At 35.0% G+C, this 13,771-nt stretch overlaps 1 protein-coding gene across 2 annotated transcripts in view; it reads right to left on the bottom strand.

The window, feature by feature from the left end:
* Positions 1–13,771, bottom strand: part of LOC125241967 (carboxyl-terminal PDZ ligand of neuronal nitric oxide synthase protein) — a 253,034-nt gene that overhangs the window by 11,933 nt on the left and 227,330 nt on the right. For both annotated transcript variants that reach the window (XM_048150687.1, XM_048150686.1), the window contains 2 exons: positions 7,660–7,816; positions 3,624–3,781 (listed from right to left, as the gene is read on the bottom strand). In XM_048150687.1, coding sequence (XP_048006644.1) covers positions 3,624–3,781; positions 7,660–7,816 — 315 coding nt within the window. The remainder of the gene's footprint in view (positions 1–3,623; positions 3,782–7,659; positions 7,817–13,771) is intronic.

A 13,771-nucleotide genomic window follows, 5' to 3' on the forward strand; every position in this document is an offset into this window, starting at 1 on the left:
CAATGTTCAATGAGCCGATGCTATCATCATATATTACATCCGGCTTGGAGCCTGCTCGGACAGCGTGTAACTAGATTGCGGTTTTATGACTTTATTAATTCATACTAAATACAGCGAACTATCAACTTGCAATGATTCGCCAAATAATTTTACAAATTCGAGTTAAAAAATATTTCAATATTTGTTACGGGTCAATAAGGCCTTTAATTATAAATGTTTTTTGTCGCCATTTTTTATTGTCACTGGAAATCTATTCAACCAGCAAGAGTGCATTATCGCGTATTTTCAATGATATAAATCTAAATAAGACGTAGGTACCTATGTCAATTTTGAATAAGTTCGACGCGTGAATGGATTCGGATTCATTCCAAATTACACATACCGATGATATTATTACGAACGTCGACTAGTGCTGTACCTCCAACCTACTTTCCGTTACCATATAATATATTGTTGTGCATTAACTGGTGGCCTTACAATTAATCGTTGTAATTAATAAGATCTTCGCCCCACTACGCATAACGACCGCAACAGCCATGAACTGCAAGCCAGGAGGTGAGTTAGTCGTACCTAATCATAAAATTTCTATTGAAACTACTACTACTTACAGGATAAATTTATAGGTTTTGTGAAGAAAAAGCTGCGCGAGTTGTGTATGGTGGTTGAGATGTTAATTAAGTATTTCTAACTAGTCTACGAAGTCGTAAATCGTCGGGAATGCGACTGCAACGTGCAACTAAATAGACACCTACATCAGATCCCTTTGGATTTTTTTGCTTTTCGAGAAACTCCGTTTTTTAGTAGATGTAAAAAAACTACTTAGAAAATCCCGCCGACATTCGCACTAGTACTGCCGATGTTTATCTGTTACATGGTTGACCATTTTTATTTCCATAGGAAAAAAATAAATGTTATTATCGTAACTTTAGTGGAAGTTTGTTTTAAGACGATACGGTAGGGGTCAATTCTCCATACAAACGCTCTCGACTATTTCCTCCCTGGTTTTTGAAGATAGAGCAATTATTTTTTCAACACAGATTGTTATTATTTTTATCTGTGTCGGACCGTATTGATTTTTTTTTATATTCTGCTTTTTAAAGACTCTAGAGCCAATCAAAAATTTTCAAAAACGGCCTTTTTCATTGTGGCGCAAAAAATGATACTCAAGATTGGTAACAATTAACAAAAAAGCTACACATAGATTATTTCATTGTTATTCAGATTCTCAAATTTCGTTCCGATTGATTAAGTTTTGAAGGAGGAAAGAGTCGAGAGCGGAACCTCGATTTTAAAATTTTTTTTTGCAATATCTTTTGACTGAGTTGTTCTTGATGGACAATTTTTTTTCGATAAATCTAGTTAATAACACTTGTATATTTAACTAAAATTCCCAGTTGAAAGGGGGCTCCTTTTCATTTTAGCATTTTCGCTACCGTATCCTCTTAATGTATAGCGGAATAGTGGTTATAATTATTAATTAAGGCACTTTTGAATTTATCAAAATCTGACGAAAACAAGAAAAAACAATAGGGTCATTCCATTGTGACGGGTGGGACATTTATACTCTTTTTTGCCTACATTTTGCTTTATTTCTGCCAAACGGCAACAATTAGCGTATTAAATATGACATTATCAATTACTTGAATAATCAATGCGTACTGTACCATCAAAAAAAATATGAAAATGTCATTATTATTATGAGAAATTGATGGTATAAGAAGTGTGACGTGTGGGACTTCAAAGTGCCTCTCCTCTCCGACTTGACTTACACAATTCGCAATTGGTAAGAAACTACGAAACTTTTGTTAAACAACCATTTTTTATTTAATTCCTGATATTATATAGATTAGGTATTAGTATAATTTACGCAAATAACTCGTAAAACAAAAATAATTTTGCTTCTCAATGCTTGTGACGGGTGGGACAGCGCTTTGTGACGGGTGGGACGAGTAACATTTGAGTATACGAATATATGAAAAATATAAAGACAGTTCGTTTGTATTTACTTTAAATCAGCTCTTTTATTAATTATTTAATGTTACAAGTAATAATTTCAGTAGTTTTCTTAGAGCATTAAACCAAAAAAAATATTTTTTCAACTTGAATTTTTAAAGGTTCAGAAAATTGTCAAACCTTGTCAAACAGTCTATTGCCACATAAGTACTTTTATCAGTGGGTCAGAAATAATGTCAAAAATTTTACCAGTTTTAATGAAAAAAACTTCTTCCTGACTCATAGGCCTCATTGCATTCATTGTGTTCTAAAAAGTAATACCACAACCGAATTAAGCAATATTAGACATATAATTTGCTTTAATATAACCCAGCTAGGTTTAACTAAACTTAAAAGAAGGATTTTATACTCATTAACTCAAGTTTTATCAGATAACCCATTTTGCTCACCCGTCACTGTGACGGGTGGGACCTACTTTGAAAAGCGTTAAAAGTATACTTTTATTCACAAGAGCAACGCGTTTTTTAGCTAAAATAACCAACCTCAACCTAATTGTTACTTTCACAAAGTAAGACATCAAGAGTTTAGATACTTTTAGGGTAAACAAGAAAAAACTTTGTTTTATTGTGACGGGCGGGACGTGAGTTACGCATTGTGTAGACGCCCAATAAATCCTAACCATGAAACTTAATTTAAATTTACTTGCCACTGGTTTAAACAGCTTTAAATATATTTTCTTTTACACATATCACTTTCTCCATAATGTTTATTAAAAGCGCGAAATAGCGCTGCCAACTTAGGGTATATAAATATGCCACCTTAGACGACTGGTGCTAGGGGTACGTTTGGACACATATAAAATGCAAAAAAATGTCATAAAAAGGAAAAACTCATTGATTCTTAAAATTAGGCATAATGTAGATTTAAATGTAAATTAAGTTATTTAATTTTTATGCCTGTGGTGTCGGTTTCGCTGGAATGACCCAATAGGTAACTAAAATAAAATGCTTTGATGACTTTGGATTTAGATTAAGAAAATAAAATAGTTATTCCTGGTATAGGTAGGTACCCATATTTTACCTTCCACAGAATCCAGGGATACTCAAGAAATCCAGCATCGGACACTTGGAGGCCTTGGTCATTTTTTCTTTGTATATGACATTTATTTCAGTTTATACTCAAGAAATATTTAAAACTTCTTTCCAAAAACTTTTAATTCACTTAACTGGTTCAATGTAATAACAATTGATTTATAGTAACGATCTTTGGATCCATGTGGGAGAGCGATTATTATAAGAAGGATCCTATTTTCAGTGTCGATAACACCCATCCTATTCATAGATGTGCTCCGTTACGTTTATTTCAGATCTTGCGAATATTTTGAATTTATTTGGTAGGTACTTAAATATTTGGATAAAACACTCGTAAATAAATAAATGTTAGGAGACTCCCTACACATGTCGATCTAGCCCTAAACTAAAGAAGCTTGTACTATGGATACTAGGTGGCGATATACGTAATGTTTATAATTTTAATAGATAATCGTAAATTAAAACTTATTAAGTACACAATACACTGCTTACAAAAACCAATGCCCTTACCACAGTATAATAAAGAGTACCGTATAGTATGCCCAATTTCCAAACTATGTATGAATATAGTATTTTTACCTGCGGTGTCGGCCGACGTTCAGTCTTCCTGGGAGGAGGCGGGAGCAGCTCCAAGTGGGTCGGCCTCGTGTTCTTCTTCTCCTCGGGAACCACTTCCACCACCACCTTCGACGTCGAAGCCACGCTGGCCTCGGAAGCCCCGCAATCGGACACCGCTTCTGTTGATGCATAGCTTATGGTGACAATGCTGAAATTAATCTCATGAACAATACATAGATACAATATAAAAATACATAGTGACCTACATAAACTTGTGCATAGCTTTGAACCAGGAACAAGGCTTTAATAACAACGCAGCAGCAGTGCTTTTAAAAAGGCCCACAAATTACGAGTTCGCACGAATGATACGAGTATCGGCCTGCCAGTTAAAAGCAATAAGGTAAAAGTGCTGAATAACCGATAGTCCGATATCGTCAGGCGAATTGGTTTGTGAGACCTTTAAAAAGTTAGAACGATCGTCACATTCAAAGATATCTATTTAGTACGAAGTTTCGGAATAATAATGTTTTAATACGTATAATAATTGGAATAATATCACTTAACGAACTTGAGGTAATAACGAATAATGGCAACAACTTTAAACACCTATAACTTCCGGTCGTTTCTTTTACGAAATCGTTGGAAATTCAGTATAAGATTCGAGGCAGTTTAGGGATTGTTTTAGTCTATAAAAGCCGGAGAAGTTTACTGTTGCTTACGCTGGCGGTGGCGACGGAAAATATTATGGTTCCGTAGTGGCCAAACAAAGCTCCACACGCGACACTACCGAGGCCACTCCGCCGCTTTATTCGCAAAACTTTCTGCGTGGACTACTTTCACATAATACTTCACTGAGTCCTACTATTCTAAGCTAGCGTTGGTACAAATCAAGGATTCATGAACACAGTGCGGTAACTCGCATGCGAGTTTTGTACATTACCGTGCACAAGGTAACTACTCGTAAAATCGCATGAATTTTCACGAGCCATCTAAATGAGCAGAACTTCATATGAAATGTGAATCGTTTACACTAGCAGCAATCATTGGATGTAGGTACGAGTATAATATATGTATAATATGAAACGATTTAACATGAAATAGTCGACAAAACAGGAACATCACCATTGCACCAGTTTTAGTAGGGCAGACTTTACCTACACTCATCAGTTCTCAAAAAGTTTGTATAAAAATTAAGGAAAAGTTAAATTTGTTTTTTTTTAATTCCTATTTTGTTACCAAGATTTTTTTGATGAATTGAGATTTTAGTAAGTTTTATTTCATCATAAGGTTATCTAGTCTATTATTTCTTAATTATAAACCTTACGAAAGTCGACATAAATTACTAAATGTTGGTAACAAAATAAGTAGGATCAATTAAAATTTGCTGACGTGGCTATGTACAAACTTTTTGAGCACTGCTGCACTAAGCTTATAATGGTTAAAATATTGCGATCAGTTTGGTAGCATCGTGAAAGCCAAGAGTGGCCGAGTTACCGCACGTGATGTCATGTAAGTAGGTATCCGGCCACTCGCTCTCAGCGCCTCGATGCCATATGCTCTCTACATTACCGGATATCGACCCATCGCCACTAACTTCCGCTCAGGTTTAGCTCAGTGACATATAATTCTAGGACCGAGTCTGTTTTAAAACTAATTGGAAAAATATATTTACTTTTATAATACTTATTAAAATAATAGTTATTTGTTATACAAGGGGGCAAAGTTGTATTTTAACGCCGAGTGTGGAATTTAAAAACGAGCAAGTGAAAGGATTCTATAGTTGAGCCACGAGCGAAGCGAGTGGTTCGAGAATAGAATCCTGAACTTGCGAGTTTTTTAACACACGAGAAGTAAAATACATTTGCACCCGAGTGTAACACAAAGCTTTTCCCCTCACTATAGCGAGGAAACTACAACGCAAAAAATGCGATTATCACTGCTTCCAGTAGTTCCACGGGTGGTAAATCATCTTTATTACTAGATTCACCTACTTTTATCAATTTTAAAGCAGTTAATTTGACTTTATTCAAGGTCAAATTACTTTACCCACTAGTGGATAAAATGCGTTTTTACCCGCTGGTATTAAAGGACAAAACACGTGTTTCCGAGCTAGTGAGGGGAAAAAGTACTTAAACGCGTTTTGTGCAGTCACCATCACTGGCATCAGATATAGAGGTATAGCAGCGATCAAGACCCTCACAAATATCTGAAGCCCCCATTGTCAAGAAATTAGGGCGTTTTGAACGCCCTGGCCGCTCCGATATAACAGATGCCTACTGTACGGCTTAGGGCTTAATGCATCGTTCGTAAAAAGATGATCTCTGTCGCTATAATATGGAATATGGATAGAGCGATAGGTGCGCTACGCTACAGAGCGTACAATGTACAATATATCATGCATGTTGTCTAGGCTGTCTGTACTTTAACTAAATAGTATAACTTTAACTTTCAATATTTTGTTATAGTTATATGTATGTAGGACTAGGTAGGTACACCTACCTACACTTCATAGATCCCATCATCAAAGACGATTTGATACAATAATAAATAAAATATATATTAATTATATATTTCAGGATTTTCATAAATACTACTTATACATATATGTATTCTGTTTCCTGAATCAATTTATCAAGTATGTAATTACTAATTACCTACTTATTATGATAACATTTATTACCCGTAGTTTATAATTATGTCAAATACGATATTGGTAAAGATACGAAGTTTAACTGTACAAAAATTCTCTCTATCGATATTGGTAAAGATACGAAGTTTAACGTCTCTCTATCGTAAAATAGGCATAGATCATAAAATTATGACGTTCGTCGAAACAGCTGTTACTCGTTACGTCGGATATCATAAAACGATACATAAAAACTAATTATAAGTCGCTCAAATTAAACCGGAGAAAATAAAAAGTCGCCCGTAGACAACGGTTGAAAATGTGAGTTTAAAATAGAGTTTTAACAAATTAACGACCTTCAATAGAATTTAATCCGGATCGACACGTGCACAGTTGGCACAGAACACCTGTAAGTTAATGTCGCCGCGCGCAATATAATGAGTCGGTGGCCGTGGTCGTCCGGTGTGAAATGGCGTCGAGATGGCTTCATCCGAGCGAGATGGCCACGCAGGCCGCGTCGTTAGTTACCTCCAGCGTCACTGCCCGGCCCCGTCGCGATCCGTCGCACTAACGACGCACCGTTTATTATAGGACATTGATATTGCAGCCGTCATTAGATTACTCAGTGTGTTCTAGTTCCGGGTTCAAATGTACAATATTTTTATGGGATGGTCAGAGACAATTGTTCACAGGAACTAGCGATAAAAAACAGATAAAAAATACATGAAATAATATGAAATATAAATTTCGCAGGGCAATTTTACTGAGCTTTCGCTTTAGGCGCGTTGACTGTCGTCAGCAGAGCACAGTGATAAGAAGATTAGCAATCAAGGGGCGCGTGCGGCGCGGCCTGCGTCGTCTGACAACATAGTAATTGGATTGTCCACTCAGTGCCCCCGGATGGTTTACTTTAATCTCGCATTGCAGTTAGATGATAACACGCAAAACTACATCATATTACGTTTGAATTATGCGAATATTTTCTACGGCCGCCAATATGTGCTATGGTGTTCGTGGTCTCAGAAAAGCGGACAGACTATAATACCTAATCTTAACACGACGGTATTCTATCAATATTTGTAACTAATGTTTTTGCGTGCTTTTCGGCTAGAGGACAGAAAAATACTTAGAATTCTATTGTGAGTAGGTCTGAATGCGCAACAATTCAACTCAAAATAAGGATTGATACTATGTCGTCGGAGGGCTTAAATGTTGTTCAAATGCTTTTCACAATATGGATGTTTGTATAAAGGACAATTCCCGTAGAAAACCAGCGCTATTGTCCATACTAGACAATTAGACATGTCGCTGCATTGCTGAGTGGAGACAATTTCGGTTAAACATATCTATTTGCTTTATGTTTGTGATAAGTTCCTGTTTATGTATTGAGGTGTTGTTTGAATGATTTGTATTGTGTTATAAGTTACCTACCTTTAGTAGGCGGTTGGTCGCTGGCGCGGTCGGAGTAGGCGAGGTCGTCGGCGGCCGAGGACGTGGAGGCGGCCGCCTGCTCCGGGGTGTTGATCTGCATCTTGTGGCACACCTCGAACGCCTGCCCCACTGTCCTCACGATCCGCATAGCTTGGCTCTGGAATACACATATTTAACACCTTACTTCTTTTTTATTAGAATCTAGACATGCGGCGGCCAGTCGAATCTAGTCCTAAAAAGAGAATCAGCGACGCAGCGACCGTGTGTTATCATTAACCCTGCGTAAAATTAAGTCAACGTAAAATAAACACGGACACAATTTCATGAATAAAGCACAAGCCAAGTCAAATTCCTAAACTTTAATTACATCCCAAGTGAACTTGAAGTTGGCAACCACTTAGATCTCAATTATTTTATCGGCGAAGTTGACACAGAGTGTTCACAATACTGAACTTGGTTCACATCACATTTATTTATCACTAGATTATGCGGTCGTATCAACACTAGATATGTGTAAAACCGCCTCCAACAGGTGTCATTAGCAGTAGAAAGTGCCTTAAAGTAGATATACTTACCTCTCTTAGATATAGGTAGTAGGAATTGCGTACCGGATGAGCTTACAATAGAATAAAAGGGGTAGCAATGCGTAGCATATGTTACGATATATACTGCAAAGGGAAAATAAATGAGAATCCGCGGTGCCCGAGGTAGACGTATGGGAGATGACATGTGTTTAAATATGTTCCTCTCATTCATTCCGGTTAACAGATGGAAAGAGATTATCGTGCTTGAATAATTTTATATAAGCTCAAAGAGTTTTATAATTACATATTTGGATATTTAAAATTTTAATGGAGTTGTCCGTTGTACGTAGTTAGCGTGGAACATTCGTAAATTAATTTATCAATTGCTGGGTGGTGAGAATTGCTGTTTACGTTTAAGTTATTTCAATTATTTCGTAAATCTGCGGTTTCAATTGAACAAACAGCCTCCTACTCAAAATATTTAACAAAATATTAGCTGAGTGCGGAGGCAAAAGAGACAAAAATAAATATGTTCGAAGAGTCGCGTATACCTATCTAGTAATCTATTCAACTCAAACCGCAGTTTTGCTGAAATGGAGATAATCGTTCTGAAAATTCCATTTCATTTTCACAAAGCTTTACCTACATACCTAGTAGTTATAGGATTCCACTAACCAATAAATGGAGCATATTTTTTATGAAAATGTACTACTCTTGAGCACTTTTGTGGCCGATTCCGTTCATTCTATTTCACCCACGAGCTACGAGCGTAGCCGATAGCAAGGGAAAATGCTTATGTAGCGAAAAGCGCCTACGAACGGAGAACCTGATATCGGGTCAGCAACTTTGAACATGACTTGATTTTCACTCCGTTTTCTGAAAACTCATTTTTTTCTTGATATATACCGTAATTTGGGGTGAGTTGCGACAAAACTGACTTTCAATCCTCGATAACATTTTAGTTTTACATATACAAACCGAACAGTGTATATGTATAATAAGTGTTCCAAGTGTTTATATGTATTTAAGTTTAATTTTTATTATGGGTATAACTTTGATGATAAATAGGAAATCACACCGCATCTCGTAGTCCCTCGTAATTGGGGTGATGGGATTTCATACAAACGTAATTTTGGAAGATTGTATGATCGATTTTGTTTATTATAGCTCCATTTTTAATAATTAGAATACATTATTTCTAATCTCAGTAGCATTAAAAGTAATAAAAGTAGCATTAAAAACCCATCTTATCCCCTATTCACCTCTTTCTCTCCATTCATAACCCAACTCCCCCCGTGAACCCTACTCACCTTAAATTACGGTAACTAATATCGATACCTTTGGGTTCAATTGGCGTAAAGGACAAAATGCAGGTTTTCAGGAGAAGCAAAAAACAACTTTTTTTTTAGAAAAATGATTATATCTTTTTTGTTTTTTGACCTATATTTGTGACGTATATAGAAAAATATGTAGATTTTTAGTATCCTTAACCTAGTGTAGCAACCGTAGTGATAATCTAAACGGTTTAGAAGTTAGATGGTTGTAAAGGACACGTCAAAATGCTATGAACGTCCTTTACACCCACGATTTTTTTGAACAATTAGAGTTGATAGGGTCGTAAGTGACGGTCTTAGATGATTTTTATACAAATTCGGGGCGTAAATGTAACCGGAATGGTACAAATGGCAACTGTTTTTAGCTTAGTTTACAATTGAGAAACTTGAAAAATGTATCAAAACGTAGTTAATATGGCATAGAATAGCCACAATAGTGTTACAGTGTATATTTATCTAAATATTTAGAAAAGACAAAGAACAAGACTATTTTATATCCAGTTTTGCAATAAAGAAACAACATTTTCTTCAAAACTATCTACTATTTTGGAAAGTTATTATTTTAGTACTCGCCGCTGTCTCAATAAGTTACGCATTCAGTATTTAATTCTAGCAGGGAAACGCTTTCGTAGTTTAAGTAAATATAAAACACTAATGGTAATCACGTAAACTTTAATCAGCAACTGTGAACAGTAGACTATATTAATACGACAGTAATTTTAAGTCTAAAGTAGAAAGAAGTTCTAAGAATAACTAAAGAGTTAAGTACCTATTTATAAACGCAAGTTAGGACGCGTATACAAACTGTGACCAACTAATAAATAATAGTAACTGTAGTCAAGACTACCTACTATGTTGATTCATATTTTTGATAATTTTAAAACAGATGATTGTTATTTAGTCTAAACCCTGTTAAATAAGAATAATCTTAATTATGAGTTCAATCCTAGAAATATTATAGTCAATGCTTTAAGTACCTGGGTACATAGCCAAGTCACCAAACGCTAACGCTCATTCGCTAGCGAAACGCACCTGTTATTGTCGCACTAAATGTTAGTATAGTCTACTGTTAAAGTTTACTGCCGGCGTAGCTGAATGGCAATCGTCGACGCCAGACGCCGACAAAAATTCAGTCTGGTGCAATACGCAAGAGCGATAAAGATATATTTAATAGCTACGAAATAGATATTATCGTGAACGTTTGTGCATTTGGGTACGTACCCTGATTACCATAGTGTTTTTTTTTATTACCTACATCTCGCCGCGGTATAATAATACTACGAAAGCGTTTCCCTGCTAGAATTAAAGGCTGAATGCGTAACCTACTGACTATTCAGACAGCGGCGAATACTAAAAAAATAACTTTGAATTTGTTGCCAAAGTAAACAAATGAGGTTTTCCAAACAATAAACGTCATTTTTAAGCAAATATTGTTTCTTTATTACAAAACTGGATATAAAATAGTCTTGTTCTTTTTTGTTGCTAAGATAGCTTAGATAAATAATACACTGCATTAAACTAATGTAGCTATTCTATGCCATATTAAGTACGTACTCGTATTGATACATTTTTCCAGTTTTAAATTGTAAACTTAGCACAACATTTGTAGTACCATTTCGGTTACAATTACGCCCCGACTTTGTATAAAAATCATCTAAGACTGTCATTTACGACCCTATCAAATCATGGGTGTAAAGGACGTTATAGCATTTTGACGTGTCCTTTACAACCATCTATCTTCTAAATCGTTTAGTTTATCACTACGGTTGCTACACTAGGTTAAAGATACTCGTAATCTGCATATTTTTCTTATACACGTCACAAATATAGGTCAATAAAACAAAAAAGTGGGTTTATCTTTCTCTTGGAAACCTGCATTATATGTCCTTTACGACAATTGAACCCAAAGATATCGATTACAGTTGCGGATTAAATATTTTTAGTGCTGGTCGTAAAGGACGAAGAACAAAAAAACTTGTCCTTTACGCCCAACTTTACCACACTACTATAGAAAGTGATCCTTAAAAAGTAAGGGCTTAAAGGGCAACAATATATTTCAAGGTGACTTACGACTATATTTTTATTTGTAGATTTCCTTTACGACATAAATAATAATTTATAATTAATGACTTGATATTTACGCCCCTTCAGAAAAGCTATTTTTGCAAGTCCATAGTAGAAAATCTTGGTCGTAAAGGCAACTTTTTAAGAGATATCGAAATTTTAACTACACAGATCGATAGCGCTTGAAATTCTGAACAAAACTGTATATATAACTCATTTTCGCCAAAATGTCCTTTACGCCAATTGAACCCAGAGGTATCGATATTTTTGTCCGCCCGGAACACAAACTCTCTTCATAATTATCAAATTTCATCCGAATTGACACAACTTTTGAGTAATTACGATAAATATGAAGAAGTAACACCACATTATTTTATGACACTACTGACATGACGAATAGATTTTAGAATTTAAGTAATTTACACAAAAATTTACAATAAATCTAAATGTAAAGATGTAACAAGAAAATTCACTGATAAATAAGGTTATTTATGCATATTTAATTACAATATATAGGGCACATAATATGTATATGTAGGTAAGTAAATACGTTATAATATGAAACATAACTAAACGAGTCGGATGTTAAACTCTTTAATTAATATCATTAATCATGACGCTAAGAGTTCTAAACACTGACATACGTTTTATTAAAATATTGATAAAGTTGGGAATACTTCAAGTACATTAGCGGCGGGTACTTACTCAACAAATGAGTAGAATGTTTTAATGACAACTATTATTTGCGATACTTTCATTGTCGTTCATCCTGTGTCCATTTCAGTGTTTTAGTCGCAAATAATGATCAAAATTACATTTTTAATGTGGTTAAATAGCATGGACCTATCTTACTGAAAAAGACGACCCACGACGACCACGACCGAAGGTTTAAAAGTTTAAGGTTTAAAGTTAGGAACTATCTCTTCTCACCAGTATCGTAAGACGTTTTTCAGTACATAATTATCAGGCCTCGGATTATTTTTCGCATGGTAAGATGAAAGAAAACTATGGAGTCGATATTAAAACTAAACTTTAATTCATATTAATACTCATACTCACTAATTTTCTTAGTCCCGTAATACTTTTGTCCCTTGTGCAGGTTGACAGATCGAAAATGTTAATCGAAAATTAATCTTACTGAATGTAATTGAAATTATTTATGTGGTGTGATTTGGGAAGCCTTTTGCTTGGTAAAGGGTTACATTTACCCTGTAACTATATCAAATTAGTTACTATTTTGTTTGGTTCAGACTACTTTGTTGCGGTAAACGTACTAGCTGATTTATCAAAAATCATTTGCATGTCAATGTCATGTCAATCATTCACGACGCGATGTGTCACTTAATTATTTATTGCAATTTGAGCGAGTTCTAGAATATGCTACGCTAACTTCCGTTGACGTAGAACGATCTTTTTCAAGTCACAAGTGGATTTTCAACCAATATAGAACCAGTTTTAGCCCAGAAAATATGGAAAAAGTTGCCATTATTTACTCGTTTTACAATTGTAATTTTGAAATGGACAATGCACATGCCATACCTTGTCAAGATTTTGAGGCACTAATTCCTGTAACTATGAATATTAGAAACTAGGACCACATTACGAAAGTAATGTTTTATTTTATTTTATTTTTATTTACAATATAATTTATTTCTATTCATATGATTTATTTTATTTATAATTTAATTTCGTTCTTAATTAAATGAATGAGTATGAGTATTGGATATAAATAACAATTTAATTTTAATATCGACTCCATAGTTTTCTTTCATCTTACCATGCGAAAAATAATCCGAGGCCTGATAATTATGGCCTCATGAAGTTTCAACCTGACAAAAAAAACCGGCCAAGTGCGAGTCGGACTCGCCCACCGAGGGTTCCGTATCCTTATAAACTTACAAAAGTTAAAATAATCTCATGTATCTCATATGTATAACTTTAAAGATTTGACTATAATTACCTACAGGTACAGCGCCATCTCTCGGCAATTTCACTAATTTGCGCGACCTGTTTAGTATGTCAGTTTTTCAGGGATAATTCTTTATAATGTTAACCGATTTGGAGAGGTTTTTTTTATTCAAAAGAGATTTTTTATACGTATAATCTCGTATTCATTTGGAGTTCGATATAATCCGCAAGGGAAGTGAAAGTTAAATTCTGATTTTTTTTGTGAATAAAAAAAAAGTTTCG

This window comes from Leguminivora glycinivorella, chromosome Z (genome assembly GCF_023078275.1).
Source record: "Leguminivora glycinivorella isolate SPB_JAAS2020 chromosome Z, LegGlyc_1.1, whole genome shotgun sequence".
NCBI classification, from domain to species: Eukaryota; Metazoa; Arthropoda; class Insecta; order Lepidoptera; family Tortricidae; genus Leguminivora; species Leguminivora glycinivorella.